Source organism: Cottoperca gobio, chromosome 11 (genome assembly GCF_900634415.1).
Source record: "Cottoperca gobio chromosome 11, fCotGob3.1, whole genome shotgun sequence".
NCBI lineage: Eukaryota > Metazoa > Chordata > Actinopteri > Perciformes > Bovichtidae > Cottoperca > Cottoperca gobio.
In genome coordinates, this window is record NC_041365.1 from 17,446,850 (window position 1) to 17,466,008 (window position 19,159).

The 19,159-nt window shown below is 40.6% G+C and overlaps 1 protein-coding gene across 2 annotated transcripts in view; it reads right to left on the reverse strand.

Annotated features, from left to right (window-relative positions):
- The window catches only part of carmil1 (capping protein regulator and myosin 1 linker 1), a 35,611-nt gene extending 21,101 nt beyond the window's left edge, over positions 1-14,510 (reverse strand). The window contains exons 1-3 of one of the 2 annotated variants that reach the window (XM_029443670.1): positions 14,109-14,148; positions 8,590-8,687; positions 2,067-2,117 (exon numbers count right to left, since the gene is read on the reverse strand). In XM_029443670.1, coding sequence (XP_029299530.1) covers positions 2,067-2,117; positions 8,590-8,687; positions 14,109-14,148 — 189 coding nt within the window. Of the gene's footprint in view, positions 1-2,066; positions 2,118-8,589; positions 8,688-14,108 lie in introns of both variants that reach the window. The other variant, XM_029443671.1, reaches the window with a different exon arrangement.
- Positions 14,511-19,159: the final 4,649 nt, after the last annotated feature.

The following is a 19,159-nucleotide window of genomic DNA, read 5'->3' on the forward strand; positions in this document are numbered from 1 at the left end:
GTCTCTGTCTGTCTGTCTCTGTCTGTCTCTGTCTGTCTCTCTCTCTGTCTGTCTCTGTCTGTCTGTCTGTCTCTGTCTTACTCACACACACACACACACACACACACACACACACACACACACACACACACACACACACACACACACACACACACACACACACACACACACACACACACACACACACACACACACACACACACGGGGTCAGCTGGCAGAGGGAGTTTAGCAGATTTTATTCAGGGGTTGTTTATGTTTCATGAGTTTTGCTGTTATTGAACTCTATTCATTCAATATATTGTCCAACATTTTTAAATGTCCTATAGAGTAAGAGGCCTGTAGGCCTGCAGTATTGCTGCAAGTTATGATTATTTTCATTACAATTAATCTGCCGGTTTGGTCTGTAAAATGTCATAAAAAAGTTATCACAACCCAAAGATATTCACTTTAATATGATATAAAACAGAAAAGCAGGAAATCTCCATTTGACTTTAACAATTAATCAATTATTATATAGTTAAAGGATCATTTTTCTGTCGTGTTAGAGTAACCTAACGCTGTGCCCTAACAAACAACAAATGTTGACATTATTACACCTACAATATTTCAATCTTTTTTCTAATGACCATCTTGAATCTTTACATTTCAGTTCACTTTGTTACTTAAGACGCGGATGTACTGTACAAACTGTTTATACCACATTGGGTGTGTGGATTGATATTTGTCGGTGCATATAGTCTGCACCGTCAAACCTTTTAGACTGCAGACTTAGGCATATTTTCCAAGAGGGAAGAGGTCAAGATCTGTTGGGATTCTGTGTCACTTCAGACGCCCTGTGTCCCAACCGCAATGTCCAACATCCAGAGTTAGTTTCAGTATGAACAAACTCTGCATCACACTTTCCCACTTTGTTTTTTACATGTTCTCTGGCCTGATTCACACACTCATGAGTGAGAAGCCAAAAACCTGGAGCGTTACCAGAGAGCTATTAAAACAGAGGCTGAGAAAAAGGAAACGGCGTCAGTCATTTTAGAGCTACGTTTAACCATGGGTTCACTTCTCTTTTAATAATACAGGACTCTGATGACCCATCATTTCTAAAACAATGTATGAAGCTTGAAACTAGAAAATGTACAAGTTCAAACTTCAGTCACAAAGCTTTTGTGAACTCTGAGGTGTTTCTAATTAGCTCTTAGCTCTTCTATAACTCAAAACTCTAGAGAGACTCTTGTAGAAAGAGGTTATTGTCTTGTAAAAGGCAAAAGTTACTTACTATCCTTTCATTTTAACTGGTGCTTAGGATTTATGAAAAAATTCTATTAGGTCACTAAAAACATTTTGTCTATACTTTTTTACTGTTGCAAGCATGTTTTTCTCTCTGTCTCTGTCGCTCGCTCGCCCTCCAGGTCTTCCTCTCATTGCTTTCCTTTCCCACAGGCTGTGTTCTCACAGCTGCATTGTGGGTAAAACTATCAGATGTCTCCATATGGTGGGACGAGTTTGCATGTGGGTAGAGAGACATAGAGAGAGAGAAGGGGAAAGAGACCCTACAATTTAGAGTCAGACAAATAGAGAACTAAGAAGAAGAAGTAGAGGGGAAAAAAGACTCAGAACTATTGTAGCTTTATGAGGAATTAAGGTAGAGATTAGTAAAAAGCACCAGGAAAGAGGATAAAAAGCTAAATATGTTCAAATGAAGAGTCAGAACACAAGTCTGTGGATATGAATATCATCAGTCTGGCAGCTATTTGGTACTCGACAACAAATTCTGACCCGCTGGTGGTGCTGGATATAAAGTCAGAGGATCATCATCCTGAGGGGAATATGAACTGTGTACCAAACTGCAATAGTTTGACGTCCAATACAATAGTTAGCGAGATATTTTACTCAAACCCACAAACATGAATGTCATGGTGGCAGGAGAAGAGAAAGTTATTGATTAGAGAAACATGAGAATGAATTGGATGAGCAAAATGGAAAGAATGAAGATGAAGATCAGCTGTAGAGAGGAACGCGAAGGGAGGAAGAAGTGTCAGAAATATGATTTACATAAAAGATTTACTAACCTTGGAAGGGACGCGTGCTGTCAGCAGATAGGCTCGATGTGATGCCAGAGCCTGAGGACAAACAAAGACACAGAGACATATTAGACAGAGAGACAGACTAGATAACAGAGACTTGGACTCGAGAGGGATTTGTACACAAGACTGCAATGTCAGAAGGCCTCACACGCTAAAGTTAAATAGCTTCACTTGCAGAGAGGTTGGCAGCTTAACCTCTGGAGAGTTTTCACTGAGTGGGATAATACCATATATTATCTTTCACCATGTGTTGAACTTCTGTCCTGGCAGACAGTGAGTGCACATTATGGACGCTCGCTCAGCCGATGCCAGTGTGTTCCTAACTGACCAAATTAGTAACCTTTCATGACAAGTGTGTGAGGTGTTGAGTTATGGTTTGAAATGGTTCTTTTCAGCCAGACAGACAGACAGACAGACAGCCAGCCAGCCAGACAGACAGACAGACATACATACATGATATGTGCAGTCACCCTCTAAAGAAGACAGAGGCCAGACAGTCTGAACAACCTGCTTTCACTTTATAAAGTGTGGAAACATCCCGGTTCAGGTGTTTCACAGATGTGAATGCAGGTTGATTTGTGTGAATGAGTCCATATATGCAGACTGGGAAAGAAATGTGGACCATGATGCACTGCTAGCAGTGTTTGGTGTACAGCAGATTGTCTTGATTCAGGCAATGGAATGATAACACTGTACGTTTTTAAAGGCTGGAGTTCTGGTTTACTGCTTTTCACCCTTTTTGTAAAATATTTTTTTCTTATAATGCAATGCTTACATTATGTAGCTGCAGGGACAGAGAACTCTGTATAAAAGGAGTACACATAGATCATGGGCTGCAGGTCTGAATCTGCATCAGCTGGTAATAAAACAGCAGCATGAGGTGGAGATGCTGTGGAAATACAATAAATAGAATAAAGTAAACTAGAAACAAGTAAATATAAAGATTCAGTCATTACAAGCCATGTGAAATACAGCACATGTGTTCACTAGGGTTTATATTTCACCACAATGTTAATTAAAGTGGTATTTGATTTGCTTGCCTCTGAAGCATGAAGGTCGGTGAAACCATCCGTCACTTTGTCATTTACTTCATTTATCTGCAACAATTTTGATGATTGAGTTAAATAGTTTTTCCAAGCAAAAAAGCCAAATATTCTCCAGTTCCAGCTACTAATATGTGAAGATTTAGGAGTTAGTCACATTTAAATTCAACTTGAGCTCTGGAAAATTGTGATGGCTATTTTTCACTATTTCCTGACATTTTATAGACCAAATGATTCATTATTTAAATAATCAACAGATGAATTAATAATAATAAATAATCATTGCAGCTAAATTGATATGACACAACATGGCATAGAGCTAGTTGGGTCCAGGGACATACCCACTTCTGATGGTTACAAACCCACCATTCTGACTCTAGCATAAATACAAGTGAAACTTATTCTTTTTTTTTTATCTCCATCTGCAGTTCAAGGTGCTTCGTCACAAGCTTAAACATTCAGGTGGGGTGGTTTCCACTTGGATTAGATTGAGGCTAATAAATGATGGCAAAAAAGGGCGCTGACATGATAAATCCATATTCCTCAAATTGTCTCGTTTTTTTTAAACTTTAAAAGAAGAAGAAGAAGAAGAAGAAGAACTTTCAGCTGCGTGTGCTCTCGATTTTGGCTCAGAGACACTTCTTTATAGGCATGTTTGCCTTCCTCTGACAGAATCATGGTTTATTTTTCTTGTGACGTGGTTCAGGAAACAATCTGTACTTCATTTTCTTTAAAAAATGAAACAAATCTGCCCAACACATCACCACGAAACATTTAGTGTGATTTGCCTCGTTTTCAGAAATCATGGCAGTGGTTTTTAATCTGCTGGTCTACAGCTGTGGAATGTGGTGTGTGTGTGTGTGGGTGTGTGTGTGTGTCCCAACACCCTGTGGCTGTGAGTGGGTTGCTTCAGTCAAGTCCTGACAGGAGCTGCAGTCACATTCTGCAGTGGTATGAGGTCAAAGGAATTTGTATTTTTTTTTAAATATAAGATAAATAATGTGTTTCATTGCACTTCCTGGGTCGAGGTTAATAGGATGGTTGAGTGTAAACAGAAGGTCTCAGGTTGAAATCAGAACATCTATAAGCTTTTTGTTTGTACGTTTCATGCACGTGCTCACACAGAGCGCTGAGGTGAGTTCACATACCTGCAGGCACATGAAACCAGATACCCTGCCACAGAAACACCCACCTCTTTCTTAACTTTGTGTCTCTGCATGGAGTCCAGTGTCTTTCAACAACTCATAGAAGAGAGATGTATACACAACTACATTTAATTATATCTGCTCTTCCGACACCTCCCTACATCCCGCGCCCTTGCAGCACCCATCTTTGAACTCGGCCTTCATATTGATCTGAACTACACATCTGTAAAGTTGTGTGACACCAAATCAGGCCAGGGGCATAAAGTGGGGGCATATACTGTAGTAAGTAAGTAGCAATGGCCCCTTGGCCCCCTTTGCTTGGACCACACCCATTTTCAAACTTGACCATATTGGTCTTAACTACACATGTGGAAAGTTTGGGGACTGCATCTTGCGTTGACAACATCTCTCCACAGACAGACAGACAGACACAACAGTGCACAAACCCTCGTCTGTGGTAGTTCTGCTACAGTAGGTGTCACCAGGAGCATATGTTGCCCTGATGGTTATGCCTGGACTCTTTAATTCAAACCAAGGGAAATCTCAATAATATTTTAGACAGTGCTTTCAACTTTTCAACAGTTTGGGGGAATGTTCTTTCCTGTTTCAACATGACAGAGCACTCATGCACAAAGCCAGCTCCATTAAGAAATAGTTTTCAAACTTGGAGTTTGGTGTGGATGAACTTCACTGTTCTGCACAGAGCCCTGACCTCATCCCCATCCAACACCTTGGGGATGAACTGGAACACTGAGCCAGACCGTATCATCCAACATCAGGACCTTACTGATGTTCTTGTGGCTGATTGTGAGAAAACACCTGCAGCAGGGTTCCATAACAGTGAAAATGCTGATAATGCTTTTTATCTATACAGCTGCAGAGGAAAACAAGGAAGCACTGGTCTGACATTCACAGACAGTCACTGACCGTCAGATCATGACTCACAGCAGCAGCAGCTCTCTCAGACTGAGCTACTGTAGCCACAGTCATTCAAAAATATTTAACAACCACATGTAGCCTTTCTGCGGGTTGACCAACAACTCAGTGCTTAGCTCAACAGATGTCACAGAAAACACATCAGAACAAAATAAAGAGTCTAAAAATCACTTGACGCCCACTGGTCAAAAAGGTTTTAAACATACACAACCATTAAAAACGTTTGTTTTGTTTTTCTGGGAGTCACAAACACCTAAAAAGTAGCTGGCCCAATAAAAATGAAGAAGACCTATAGCGTATAGTATATTACTTTCATGGCATTCATGTGCGCGGAGGGATCCAGCAGGCTCAGCCAGAGAAGAACACTAGTGCTGATGCTTCTATGCTCCACAATACTCAAAGCTTAAGACCACTTTTAGACCAACCACAGGTTGGAGGATCCTCATTGAGAGTAGGGGTGTTGTCACAAGGGCTTGCTGTTCCAGGTCACGTACTGTATGTACATGCAAGCACACATACCAGATTGAATACCCTTGGAGTGTGTACAGAGCAGCCGTGTTATAATTCTGCTATCCACTATGCTGGGGTTGAGAATGAAAGACAAATGATTCTTAGGGTATTAAAATCTGTATATTCTGTTCTGTAGTGTCTGGGCGTCTGATAAACCTTCACTTCCTGGTTCATGTTTTATCTTCTCACCTGTAGCAACACGCCCTTCACAAACGCAGACTCTATTTATTTTCCCTTAAGGTGCAATAAAATGATTCATTCATGTAACAAATCAACGAGCCGGCAGCCATCTTTTCTGTGGAAGCCAGGCAGCTATTTGTCAGGGCTAATGACTTATAACAGTAATAAGGTTTCAGGCAGTTCTCTGAACAAGACTATTTTGTTCTGTACTGACCAACAATCCTTTAAGAGGAGTTCAAATGTAATCTGTGCCAATCACACAAAGCATCTCAATTCCAAACCCCATTATTTAAACATGCAAGTAATGAAAACCAAAAAAAAACAGAAGAAAACTCACATGTATTCAAATCAACCGTGATTACTAAAAATGACATTCCCATAAAACTAAACTGCATTCTCAATCATGTTCTGAGGGAAACATTTCTCCTGGATTATGTTTGCAGTTTTAAACAAGTGGTAAACATTGTCAATTGAAAGAAAGCAAAACGCAACAACACTGCTTGGTTAGGTTTAGAAAGAAGATCCTGGTTTGGCTTAAAGGTCCCCTATAGTAAAAAGTGAGATTTTGTGACTTTCGATCATAGAGCAGGTCATGGTGCTTTATACATATTTTGATAGTATCAAAATGCTCAATCTACAGAGAAATACAAACAGCACATAATCAGAAACTGTGCCTTTAAATAAGCCTTAAGGACTTCTGTAACTACACTACACTATATATATATATATATATATATATATATATATATATATATATATATATATATATATATATATATATATATATATATATATATATATATATATATATATATATATATATATATATATATATATATATATATATATATATATATATATATATATATATACATATACATATACATATATATATATATATATATATACACATATATACAGTATATCTCAAAAGTGAGTACACCCTTTAGATTTTTGCAAATATTCTGTTATATCCTTTCAGGGGATAACATTATCCTACTGAAACTTTGATATAACTTAAAGTAGTCAGTGTGCTGCTTGAATAACAGTATAGATTTATTGTCCTTTGAAAATTACTCAGTACACAGCTGTTAATGTCTAAACAGCTGGCAACAAAAGTGAGTACACCCCATAGTGAACATGTCTAAATTGTGCCCAAAGTGTCAATATTTTGTGTGACCACCATTGTTATCTAGCACTGCTTTAACCCTCCTGGGCATGGAATTCACCAGAGCTGCACAGGTTGCTTCTGGAATCTTCTTCCACTCCTCCACGACGACATCACGGAGCGCACGGATGTTGGACACCTTGCACTCCTCCACCTTCCTCTTGAGGATGCCCCACATGTGCTCAATTGGGTTTAGGTCTGGAGACATACTTGGCCAGTCCATCACCTTAACCTTCAGCTTCTTCAGCAAGGCCGTTGTCATCTTGGAGGTGTGTTTAGGGTCATTATCATGTTGGAAAACTGCCCTACGGCCCAGTTTCCGAAGAGAGGGGATCATGCTCTGCGGCAGGATGTCACAGTATATATTGGAATTCATGTGTCCCTCAATGAAATGCAGCTCCCCAGTGCCGGCAGCACTCATGCAGCCCCAGACCATGATGCTGCCACCACCATGCTTGACTGTAGGCAAAACACATTTGTCTTGGTACTCCTCACCAGGGTGCCGCCACACACGCCGGACACCATCTGACCCAAACAGGTTTATTTTGGTCTCATCAGACCACAGGACATGGTTCCAGTAACTCATGTTCTTGGATTCATTGTCTTCAGCAAACTGTTTGCGGGCTTTCTTATGCATCGGTTTCAGAAGGGGCTTCTGTCTGGGGCGACGGCCATACAAACCGATTTGATGCAGTGTGCGGCGTATGGTCTGGGCACTGACAGGCTGACATCCCACTTCTGCAACCTCTGCAGCAATGCTGGAAGCACTCGCACGTCTATTTTTGGAAACCAACCTCTGGATATGACGCTGAGCACGTGGACTCAACTTCTTTGGTCGACCCTGGCGAGGCCTGTTCCGAGTGGAACCTGTCCTGGAAAACCGCTGTATGATCTTAGCCACTGTGCTGCAACTCATTTTCATGGTGTTGGCAATCTTCTTATAGCCAAGGCCATCTTTGTGAAGCGCAATAATCCTTTTTTTCAGCCGCTCAGAGAGTTCCTTGCCATGAGGTGCCATGTTGTCCAGCATTCAGAGAGAATTGTGCCCAAAACACCAAATTTAACAGCCCTGCTTATCATTTACACCTGAATCCTTGTAACACTAACGAGTCACATGACACCAGGGCGGGAAAACAACATCATTGGGCACAATTAGGATATGTTCACTATGGGGTGTACTCACTTTTGTTGCCAGCTGTTTAGACATTAACAGCTGTGTACTGAGTAATTTTCAAAGGACAATAAATCTATACTGTTATTCAAGCAGCACACCGACTACTTTAAGTTATATCAAAGTTTCAGTAGGATAATGTTATCCCCTGAAAGGATATAACAGAATATTTGCAAAAATCTAAAGGGTGTACTCACTTTTGAGATATACTGTATATATATATATATATATATATATATATATATATATATATATATAGTAGTAGGTTTCCATCGTAACATAATTGACAATGCAGTGTTGCTGTATGGGAGACCAGGCTTAATTCCCAATGTATTTGCAGTTTGCTGTCACTTACCAGTACTCTGTTCTCCACCTTGTCACCTTTGACCTCCAGCTGGACTTTGCGCCTCAAGGTCAACTTCACCCTCCGACCCACCGCCTCCCGCACGCTCTCTACAACAGACAGGGGGTCGGGAACAAGGGACAATTAACGGTACAGCAGCAGGATGATACATTACAATATATTAAACAATGGCTACGAGAGATTCAGACTGGAGATTTGATCGCCTGAAGCCCCATTTCAGCCGTTTAGCAGTCCTGCAGTGCTCAGCCAGCTGAACCAGAAATAGAACTGGTCGCCACACTCTTATGCTAACCAAGGGTTACATTAAAGTGGAACTAATGTGAGCTTTCTTGTTGCCTTAAAATGGAACCTAGGTTTGATCATCATATATTTTTAAGCCATCATGATCACTGATCATTTCAACTCTGTTGTAGACATTCAAGAAACATTAACTCCGGTAGGCAGTTTTACATAAAGTCACAGAAAGCATCTTTCAGTTTTTGTAGAGATGATTGATAATCTAGATCATTTCAAGTTGTGCTCCTTGCCAGAACATGGCACTCTGCATTTCCAAATATCTCTTTAACAAAAAGGTGCTGAATGATGACAATAACAAACAAAGGTCTTACCCTAGTTGACAAATACTAGGTAGTAAATATGCATTTTTAATTCAGATTTACATTATGAAGAGGCTCACATTTGGAAAATACATGCTACCCCTATTTCCTTCTTTTATACTTTGGCTGTTTGTTACTTCTGTGGAGAAAACAAGATGTAAGCAATGATGGACTTTAAAACTCTTTTGCACAACATAATGATCCGTAACTGAAGCTTCTCCGAACATGAACTGTAAGAGTCCGTAAGCCTTGGTTCTATGTTTCCTCTGCGTTTTACAAACCAAAACATTTTAAAAAGGTAAGTCACTGAAAAGGAGACTCCACATTTTAAAAGCTGTTTGGTAGGCGAGTTGTTTAGTAGCGTGAGTCAGTAAGGATATTTTGTTTTCCAATTCCTCAAGTGTCGCATGTGACTGTTTTTAACATTTGAAACAAATACTGGTGTTAATTGCTAACAGCATGTTCTCCATCAGACCTCCACCGTGGAGCCAGCTGTGGTTCCTCAGTGGTCTGACATAAATCTTTAAAGCCTCTATATTAAACACTGTAATGTAGCGTGAAAAGTATAGTCTGCTGTCCATCGTGAGTCTTGCATTCTAAAACCCCTAGTACAGGGGGTATCCTTCCACTTCAAGCTCAAATATAAAAGACAAAACATCTACATGATGTGTTTCTGCCCAGCTGGATTTGAATCTCCCCGCGTTAATTTGGCTCTGTCTATACTCTGATTAAAAGGTCTGGTGGATTTATGGTGAAGCTTTTCTTTCCCACTTTAGCAGTGGTGGGAACATTCTGAGACAGATGGAGAAAGAGGGGGAGGGTGAAGAAGTAAGATTAAGTAACAGAGAGAGAAAGAGAGCACGAGAGGGAGAGGAGGTAGAGACAGAAAACAAGAAGGCATTAAGATAGAACAATATAGAAACAAAGGGTGTGAGAGGGAGTATTAATGAGTATGAGAGCTTGGGCCCGCCCTTTGTGACATCATGCTGTCCTCCTCCTCTCTGTGCCCAGACACATGATGAGGTCATGAGGAGGATGAAAACATTACAGCAGGAGGCACTGCACGCTGCTCAGAAACACATGGACTTATCCCTCCGTCCGACTCACTCCCAGAACCAACTAATTACTTTACTGTAATAACCTGCAACATGTTTTATATAAATGAAGCTGACTGCTCCAACACATGATTACAATCCTGCACTGATCTTTTCCATTTGCTATAAATTAGTGAAATATTCTAAATTCCAAATGTTTTCATGGCTGCATCATTTCCCCACTTGGGTTATTAACTAGATACCAGTTGCTGTGGATTTGAACATCTTTCTGATACAATAAGTGTTTGTTATGATGACTTACTGTTCCAAGGTAGAGCTGAAACAATCACTTTAATAAGCGTTTAAGTCATTAATCAAGCAAAAATACTAAACATTTGCTAATTCACGATTCTTAATTGTGAAGAATTGTTTCTTTTCTCTGTTTTATATCATTGTGTTTAAGAAGTTGTTCAGAGTAGATCTAAGCCACAGACATTGACAGGAACACGACGTATTTGTTTTTGATGGTGTTCGTGAGCCGTAAACAAATTTCCACCCCGGTGGACAATTAATATTTATTGTATTGTATTTTAAAAGTAGATATATTAGATGTTTGGACTGTTAGTCAACAACAGGTGTACACTTGAGGCTTGGAATTGAGTCTGACTTCAAGGCCCTGTCACACATATCCGTATGACAGAAACGTATGCCGGCGCATACGAAGGTTTGTCAGAGTCCAAATACGTCCAACTTTTCATCGGATCAGAAAAGTGAACATATCCAGATACGCATGTCTAACCTATTGATAGAGTATCACTTACTTATACAAAATGTATCAGACGAATACCCAACGATGCATAACTTTTACAAAAATATGGCGTATACAGAATATCGTCAACACGCTGGTGTACGTTGATATAAGGTAAGGTATAAGTAGTATTCGTTAAGAGCTCGCTGTGTTACGCTGGGGTGCGTTGTTGAACGCTGATGTTTTGAGCATGTTCAAAATTACCGGACGTAACCGACGTGTGCTTCATAAGATATGCAGACGTTACGTTACGTTAGACATACGTGAATACGGAATACGTACGTGAATATTTACCTACGTAAATACAGTACGTAAATACCTACGTGACTACATTAGAGGAACGTTAGCTATAGGCAACGTCGGCTGACGGTGAACCCTACAGCCAACTTATTGATAACGAGTGGATAACCTATTCCTACCCTATGTTAAGATGATGCCTGACGACGGAGTAACTTATTAAACGTGTTTCTACAGTACAGCTAGCGTTCAGCATGTTAGCCGTTCTCCAGCATCAGCATGACGTGAACCAGATGGCACTTTTCCAGCTCCGTTGGCCAGACGCTCTGATACGTGTTGTATAAGTAAGTGATACGATATCAATAGGTTAGACATACGTATAATAATTCGTTATGCAGTGTTTTCCCTACCATTGTCTTGGCAGGTGCTCTTTTATTAAATAAACTAAACGCTTATGCTATTAATCTAATGTATGTGCACGTTTCAGTTTGTACTGTCTACTTTGCGCTTTCACATTCTCTCCTTCGGCTCCGTTTTGCGAAGGGCGGGGCTTCCCAGCTGGCGCATACACCTACACGTGCGCACACACCTACAGAGCGGAAGAAAGGAGAGGGGATAACTAAATAGAAACCGCGCCACGGGGGAAACACTGCGTTATGTATTCGTCATGTATACGTCAGCTACAACACCGCTGTGGAAAAGTTGGACGTATTTGGACTCTGACACATTTTGAGCTACTTTTCATATACGCCCGCATGTTTCTGCCATACGGAGCTGTGTGACAGGGCCGTGTGTCTGGCGTGTTCGGCGTAACGTCTGCGTCCTTCAAACGATCACAACTTACCCTTAATTTATATCAACGTATTGACGATATTTCGTATACGCCAGCATAAGTTTCTGTCATACAGGATATGTGTGACAGGGCCTTTAGTCACAATACTTGAGCCCCAAAATAATTAAAAACAGGGTCAAACAAAACAAGCAATCTAAAGTAGAGCTGAAACAAGTGGTCCAATATTTGATTTTGTCAATCACCAGAAAATGTATCTAGAAATATTTGAATGATCAATTGCTAGTTTGAATAATTTTTCAAGCAAATATGTAAAATATTTTTCTGATTCTCGCTTCCGAAAGTCAGGATTTTCTGCTTTTCGTTGTCTTGTGTTACAGTAAACTGAATCTCTTTGGGTTTTGGACGGTTGGTCAGGCAAAATAAAATGTCTAAACATGTCACCTTGAGCTGTGGGATTTTGCTACTTTCTAATATATCATAAATTAAACGATGAATCAAAATTAGGAACAGCAGATGAATCAATAATGAAAACATTTAAAGATATCATCTAAGGCTCTTGGAGATGTGATTGGCTTTTGTGAGTTTTGTGTTGTTTATATGTTGAAACTGGTGATTAACAATACTAAGAAAGTATCTGCCAAAGGTCCGATCCAAAGGCACACCCCCCTGTCCGACCTTCACTCTGTCTAAATAAAGGCCAGCCTCATGAACTCTTATTTTAGTTTTCAATGCTGCTGATGAGCAGCGTCAGGTCAGTCTGCCTTTTTAAAACCAACAGCAGGAGCTGACAACAAAAAGCCCCATTCATCAGCGAGTCCAGTGACATACAGTGTGAGAATGGACTGCAGACACCGTAACAGAGAGCACGGGGTTGTGTGAGTCAGCCTCACCACCCAGTACTGGGTTTGCTTCTTGATTTCTAATGATAATGAGAACAGCTGCCTACTCAGCAGTCTTGGCATTTTAATGTTAGCTTTAAGAAAGTATTTAGGGCAATACACAATTGTAAAACCTTACTGTTATTAACTTATTGTTATTTGTACAGTTTGGTCCTTAAACATCAGGATATTGGCCAAAAATGCTATACAGATACCAACTGCTAAAACTATCTCTCTGCAAAGGACTATGTAGGTGTAAGACAGCACAGATTTACAGCAAATCCTTGACCTGGCTGCATCCGTGCCAGGTTGAACTTAAAGTCAACAGTTTAGGCTACTTTCTCCTGCAGAAACTACAGTAACGTCCCTCTTTCTTTTTGACACTCAGTCATCCAAGCAGTCTGTGTTGATAATATCTCACAATCCAAAGGAATTTCACAGGACACACCCCTTCCCAAAGCTTTCTCTCTCTCTCTCCCCCCACTTCAGATAAGGAAGTGGCAGAAAGAGGAGAAGCTCTCAGGTAGCCAGCCCAGCCCTCTGGGCACGAAAATAAGTACTTACTAAAACACAGCGACAAGAATACAGAACAATAATGAATCAACAGTGACACTTAGTAAAAGGAATAGTCAGTAGTGTGCTGCCATAATAGTCATGATAGTTGATGCACATAGCAAGTCTACATATTGTATTGATCTTAATGGTAGTTTTTACCTTCTGTGGAATCTCTTTAGCATATCTACAATATTCCCATGAGATGTTATTTTGTTTAATTTACGAATTGTATCCTCCAGTGTGATTGTATTCTTACAATATTCCTATACATTTTTTAGTAGCGTTAAGTCAGTAAATGTTTAGCTCCTACATGATGCATTAAATTCCTATAGGCCTAGTCTTTAATAGTGAGTTTGTGAGAACTTAATAATGCTTTAAAGTATTAACCTGTCATATGGTACAGGCTCTGTGAAGTCCCTAATGTGAGTTATTAATGACTTCATATCCACATTTTAGTAATTAGTCTTAAACTAAAAGCCTACATTTTCCCTGACATATGATACAATAGTTTAAATAACTTGTTAACTTAGTATTAACTTAGTTGAGAGCAACAACAACAAAGACTTAGTTAGCTAAAGTTAAACTGTTAGCCGCTTAACGTTATCTTACCGAACAGTTCGTTGGGAAGTTCCGTTTTTTCCTCCGACATTTCTTCTGCCGAGGTAAACACCGAATAGGAGTCCGGTGAGCAGGACAGGAGAAGCGAGTAAACCCGAGAGGAGATGCGGCTGGACAGGGAGGTTTAACCGGAGGAAGCGATAAAATACGGTGAAGGTGTTGCCCCGTTTTCTTCAGTTGTTTCACCTGTCGACACCCTGCTTACCTAACTGTTACTGTCTGCGTCCTACATGCCCGTAAACACTCACACATAACTACGTTGCTTCTGAATTACACTGACTTGTACGTGACAGGAGGAGGGGTACACACTTTAATTGAAAGTGGTTTCAGTATGAGACAGATCCAAAAGTGAAGACAGTCGGTGTGTGTATGACAACAAATCAGGGAGGCACATTACTTCACTCACACACACTACAGTGATCCCTCCTCTCCTTCAGTTGTCCTGAAGAAATGTTTGTTTTTGCTGCAAAAATGGGAGAACTGCGACACCTGATGGTCATGTACATGTATATCAATTTACTGTCATTTCCCCATAGACTGTATAAAAGGTCCCCCCTTGTTGGTGGTGGGCAGTGGTGGAATGTTACTACTTTAGTAATGTATTTAATAATAATGTGAGGTACTTTACTTGAGTATTCAAATTGTATTTTTTTTTTTTAATCAAAATGCTTTGTTGGCCAAGTATGTGTATAATACAAGTTGGTCTCATTCATTCACATCTAATTTGAAATGTTTAGATTTAACTGTTCCACAGCATCCTATCCACAAGCCCTTTCTACCACCTTTATATATAAATAATGTAAAAAAATACATTTTAAATGGGTGGATGTGTACCATATATGCAGTATGTATGATTTATATAGACAGTTATAGTGCATGATGATATGTACATAATAGAAATGGTTTGCATTTTAACTGTTCTAAAAGTGCAGTGATTCTAAAAGTCAGGTCTGTGAAGAGTTTCAGATTCATTCATGTTAATTATAATGATTAATTATGAAGATTATTTTTTAAAGACTGCACATATGTTTATTCCGTGTCTAATATCATTCTGATACATTTCTCTTGTGTTGTTCTTCTTATTCCAAGGTACATACATGAGGTTGACCCTAATATATTCTCTATCTGTAAGGGGTCCTTGGCTGAAAAAAACTGAGAACCTCTGTTTTAGTGTATTCATATATTGTATAATAATATAGCATTCACGTAGGACATTTATTTTTCATAATCAGCACTTACTTTTAATACTTTATCTACAGTGTACTTCTGTACTTTTACTTGAGTCAGATTTTGAATGCAGGACTTTCTCACTTGTAATGGAGTTGTTGTTTTTTAAGGTAATTGTCGTATTGCTACTTTTACTTAAGTATAGAATCTGAATATATCTTTCACCTGGAAGAACACGTTTAAAAGCGTAACTGTTGTTAACTGAGTTGTTGTTGTTGAGTCCTCACATCTAAGTTCAGAAACATGATAAGTGTCTCTCTGTTTCTGACATCCTGCTTTACAGAGTCGGCCCCAGTCCTAAGTCCCTGCCTCCAGCCACACTCTCACTTTCCCAGCCACCATCAATTAGGAGAATAGTTCTCCAACTTACCCAGGAGAAGAGTGGTTTAACTCTGCCCAACTTTATTTCATATTACTGCCCATGTGTTATTTAAAAATGGTGGTCGGTGCATGCCCTCTCTGGACTCGCATGGAGCTGCTATCATCTCGCTTCTCACTGCGCCATTATGTCCCATTACCTCTGGCTACCACTAGTTTCAGTGAAAACTCTGTTGTTATTCAGTCAATTAAAATATTGATTCAATTACATTACATTACAGTTCATTTAGCTGACGCTTTTGTCCAAAGCGACGTACAAAAAGTGCAAACAATCATGGAGATACAACTCCGAACAGCAAGAATCTTGTAAGTACAATAGCTTCAAATAGGTACAATCGTATAAGTGAACACTGTCTTCAAATAGCCAGTTTGAAGTGCAACAACATAAATGCAACATACAGAAACAATAGAATACAAATTCAACTATTAGCTATAAATAAGCCAAACCAATACAAGTGCAACATACAAAGAACAGTTATTTAGTTTTCTTCATTCGCCGAGGTGCAGTTGAAACAGGTGAGTTCTCAGTCTGCGTGAAGTGTGAAGACTGTCTGCTGTCCTCACATCAATGGGGAGGTCGTTCCACCATTTTGGAGCCAGGATAGCAAACAGGTGGGTTTTGTTTGAGGGAAATCTCAAACAAATCTCAGAATCTTCAAATTCTGTTAACATTTTGGCCAACAGGGTTCTTACTCTAGATCTGGTCCACAAAAATCATCTTTTTAACCCATCTCGCTTTGCTTAGAGGTCCCAGTTCCCCTCCTGCCCTGCCGTGGTGCCCTTGAGTAAGGCACCGGACATCCCCCTTCCCCCCTCACTCCCATTGCTCCCCGGGTGCTGTCCTATGATCTGCCCACTGCTCCTAGTACTAGACTCCTGGTACTAGGATGGGTTAAAAGCAGAGAACAAATTTCACTGTGTGTGCTGTGTGCTCGGCATGTGTGACCATTAAAAAGAGGGTTTCATCCCTCCAAATCTTAAATCTTATCTATCTTATGACTGTAGTTGGGATGGGTGGAGGACGTGTTGGTCAGGTGGTGAAATGGTGTAACAGGCTCAAGGGAATGTGGAAAGTGGGCTTGATTAAAAAATTAAAAAAATGTAAGTGTACAAACTTATTTTTGTAATAAATACATGTTTTAAATATAGTGATTCAAAGTGAAAAGACACCAAGATCATGACTGTAATCTAAAAGGTTCAGGAACACAAGCCATTTTATTTTTAGCTATGTCAATGTCGGCCTTCACCATTTTATGGCTTAATGGTCTCCTTAATTTTAATGAGGCTGCTGAGTCACCTCAAAGATGATGTACACGTTTAAATCTTCTTTTTAAATTTTAAGAATTTATTAATACCTCCCAGCTATATGTATAACATTTATTATTTTTTGTTTGATTTGACAAATACGACATTAAACCACATAGAAAATACAGGCACTTCATTCATTATTTCTTATTACGCAAAAGTTGTATTCCCTCATACACTTTACCAGAAATATTATGTGTGCTGTCTTTTTCTGTTAGACATTACAAAAAGGAAGCAGGACATAACCAAACTAAAGGCTACAACTTCCTTTAATTAATCAACTCAATTCAACTTAATTCAATTCAAACGGGCTTTATTGGCACGAAAGTTTCAGGAAAAAGTGTTGCCAAAGAAAAAGTACACAACACTACAGGTCGTCCTCAGACGGGCCCTCCATCGGTGCTTCCAGTCATCCCGATCCTCCATGCATCTGGCTAGTTCGCCAGTATTTTCTGCTCCCGCATCTTTCCTGAGTACGACCACGTATGTTATTGTGGGACACCCTTGTGATCGGTGCCCGTGTGTTGGCTCCCACAGCACAAGTTTGCTGGCTGGCAGCTCTTGGTGTCTCTGGCAGTGACCTGCCAGCCTCATTGTCCTGACCGCTGTTTTCTCACCCACCCTTAGCGTCCCCCCATTCAAGTGCGTGTTGGTGACATGCTCATCCTTGTCGATGCCAAGTACCACACGCAGCATTCTCGTGTAGCACCCATCTAGGGATTTCTGTAGGGTGGGCTTCAGGGTCCAGCATTCACTGCCATACAGGAGAACACACTCCACTGTTGTATGGAAGAAGCTGAGTTTCATTTGTCGGGGGAGGTTGGAGTTCCACACACAGGTCATGCCCTCCATGCAAGCGCCTTCCTCACTTTAAGGTCTGGCTCGTACGAGTTGACCCACGAGCCCAGGTATTTCAAATCATTGACTTCCTTTAGAGCAGTGCCTCCTGTTGTTTTTAGAGGTGGATGGTCCGGGGGGATGTTATATGTTATGAACTCAGTTTGCTTGGCATTTAGCTGAAGGCCAACCTTGGCGCCCTCTGTCTCCACTCTGCCCAGGAGTTCCTGTGCTTGCTCTACGTGGTCAGAGAGCAGACTGGTGTCATCCGCATAGTCCAGGTCCGTTAGGACTAGAGCGGGGTGTCGTCTCGACCTCCTAGGTGTTATTGTGAGGCCGAGTTCTAGCTCCCGTCCACTGATGGCTTTCCTGAGCGCATAGTCTAGGACTATGATAAAGAGGAAGGGGGCAAGGGTGTCCCCTCGCAACACTCCTGCCAGGATGTCAAACTCTTCACTGTTGCCATCTGGGGTTACCACCTTTCCTCTTGTACCCTTGTAGATGGTCCCTATGGCCCGGAGTAAATTGTAAGGGACACCGTAGGCCTTGAGTATCTTCATCATCACGCCTCTGTGTATCGAGTCAAATGCCTTTTTGAAATCGATGAAGCACAGTACCGCTGTCAGGTTGTTCTTCTTAACCTTGATGATTCTCCTCAAGGCTAAGATCTGGGTCACAGTGGTCCTCTTCTCTCGGAAACCGTTTTGGACTCCAGGATGATGTCGTCAAGATCACAGTTGTGGATTTCACTTTGGCAAACTCCCTGACTGTAAAGGGATCCCACATACACTCTTCCATCCAGATGGGCTCTAAAGAACATGGTGGTCCAGAAATACGAGGAGGAGAAGACCAAGGCCAAGGATGTCATGTAGAGGCTGTGAGCCTGACTGCTGATATGTGGACCTCCCATTAATATGGACGCATATCTAGCAGTGACCTGCCATTATGTGGATGACTCTGCAAAGCTGGCCACAGTGCTTTTGGGGGTGCTGTGTGTATATATCCCTGTCTGTCCCGGTGTTCCTTGTCTGTTCGTCATCGAAGTATCACCCCTGTTGTTGATGGCTCCTCGTGCTCGTCATGCCATCCTGGTTTGTGTTTTCAGTTTTATTTGTTACTTTGTATTTTTGCAAGCTTTTATAAAATAAAGCTCTCTTTTTGTTAAAACCTCTTCCGGTGTACTGCATTTGGGTCCTCACCTTTTCCCCACCGTGACAAAGACATGCACTTTGCTTTGTTCATTCACTAAATTTAGTGATGAAGAAGTCTCTTGATCCAACTCCTGGCCTACAAGA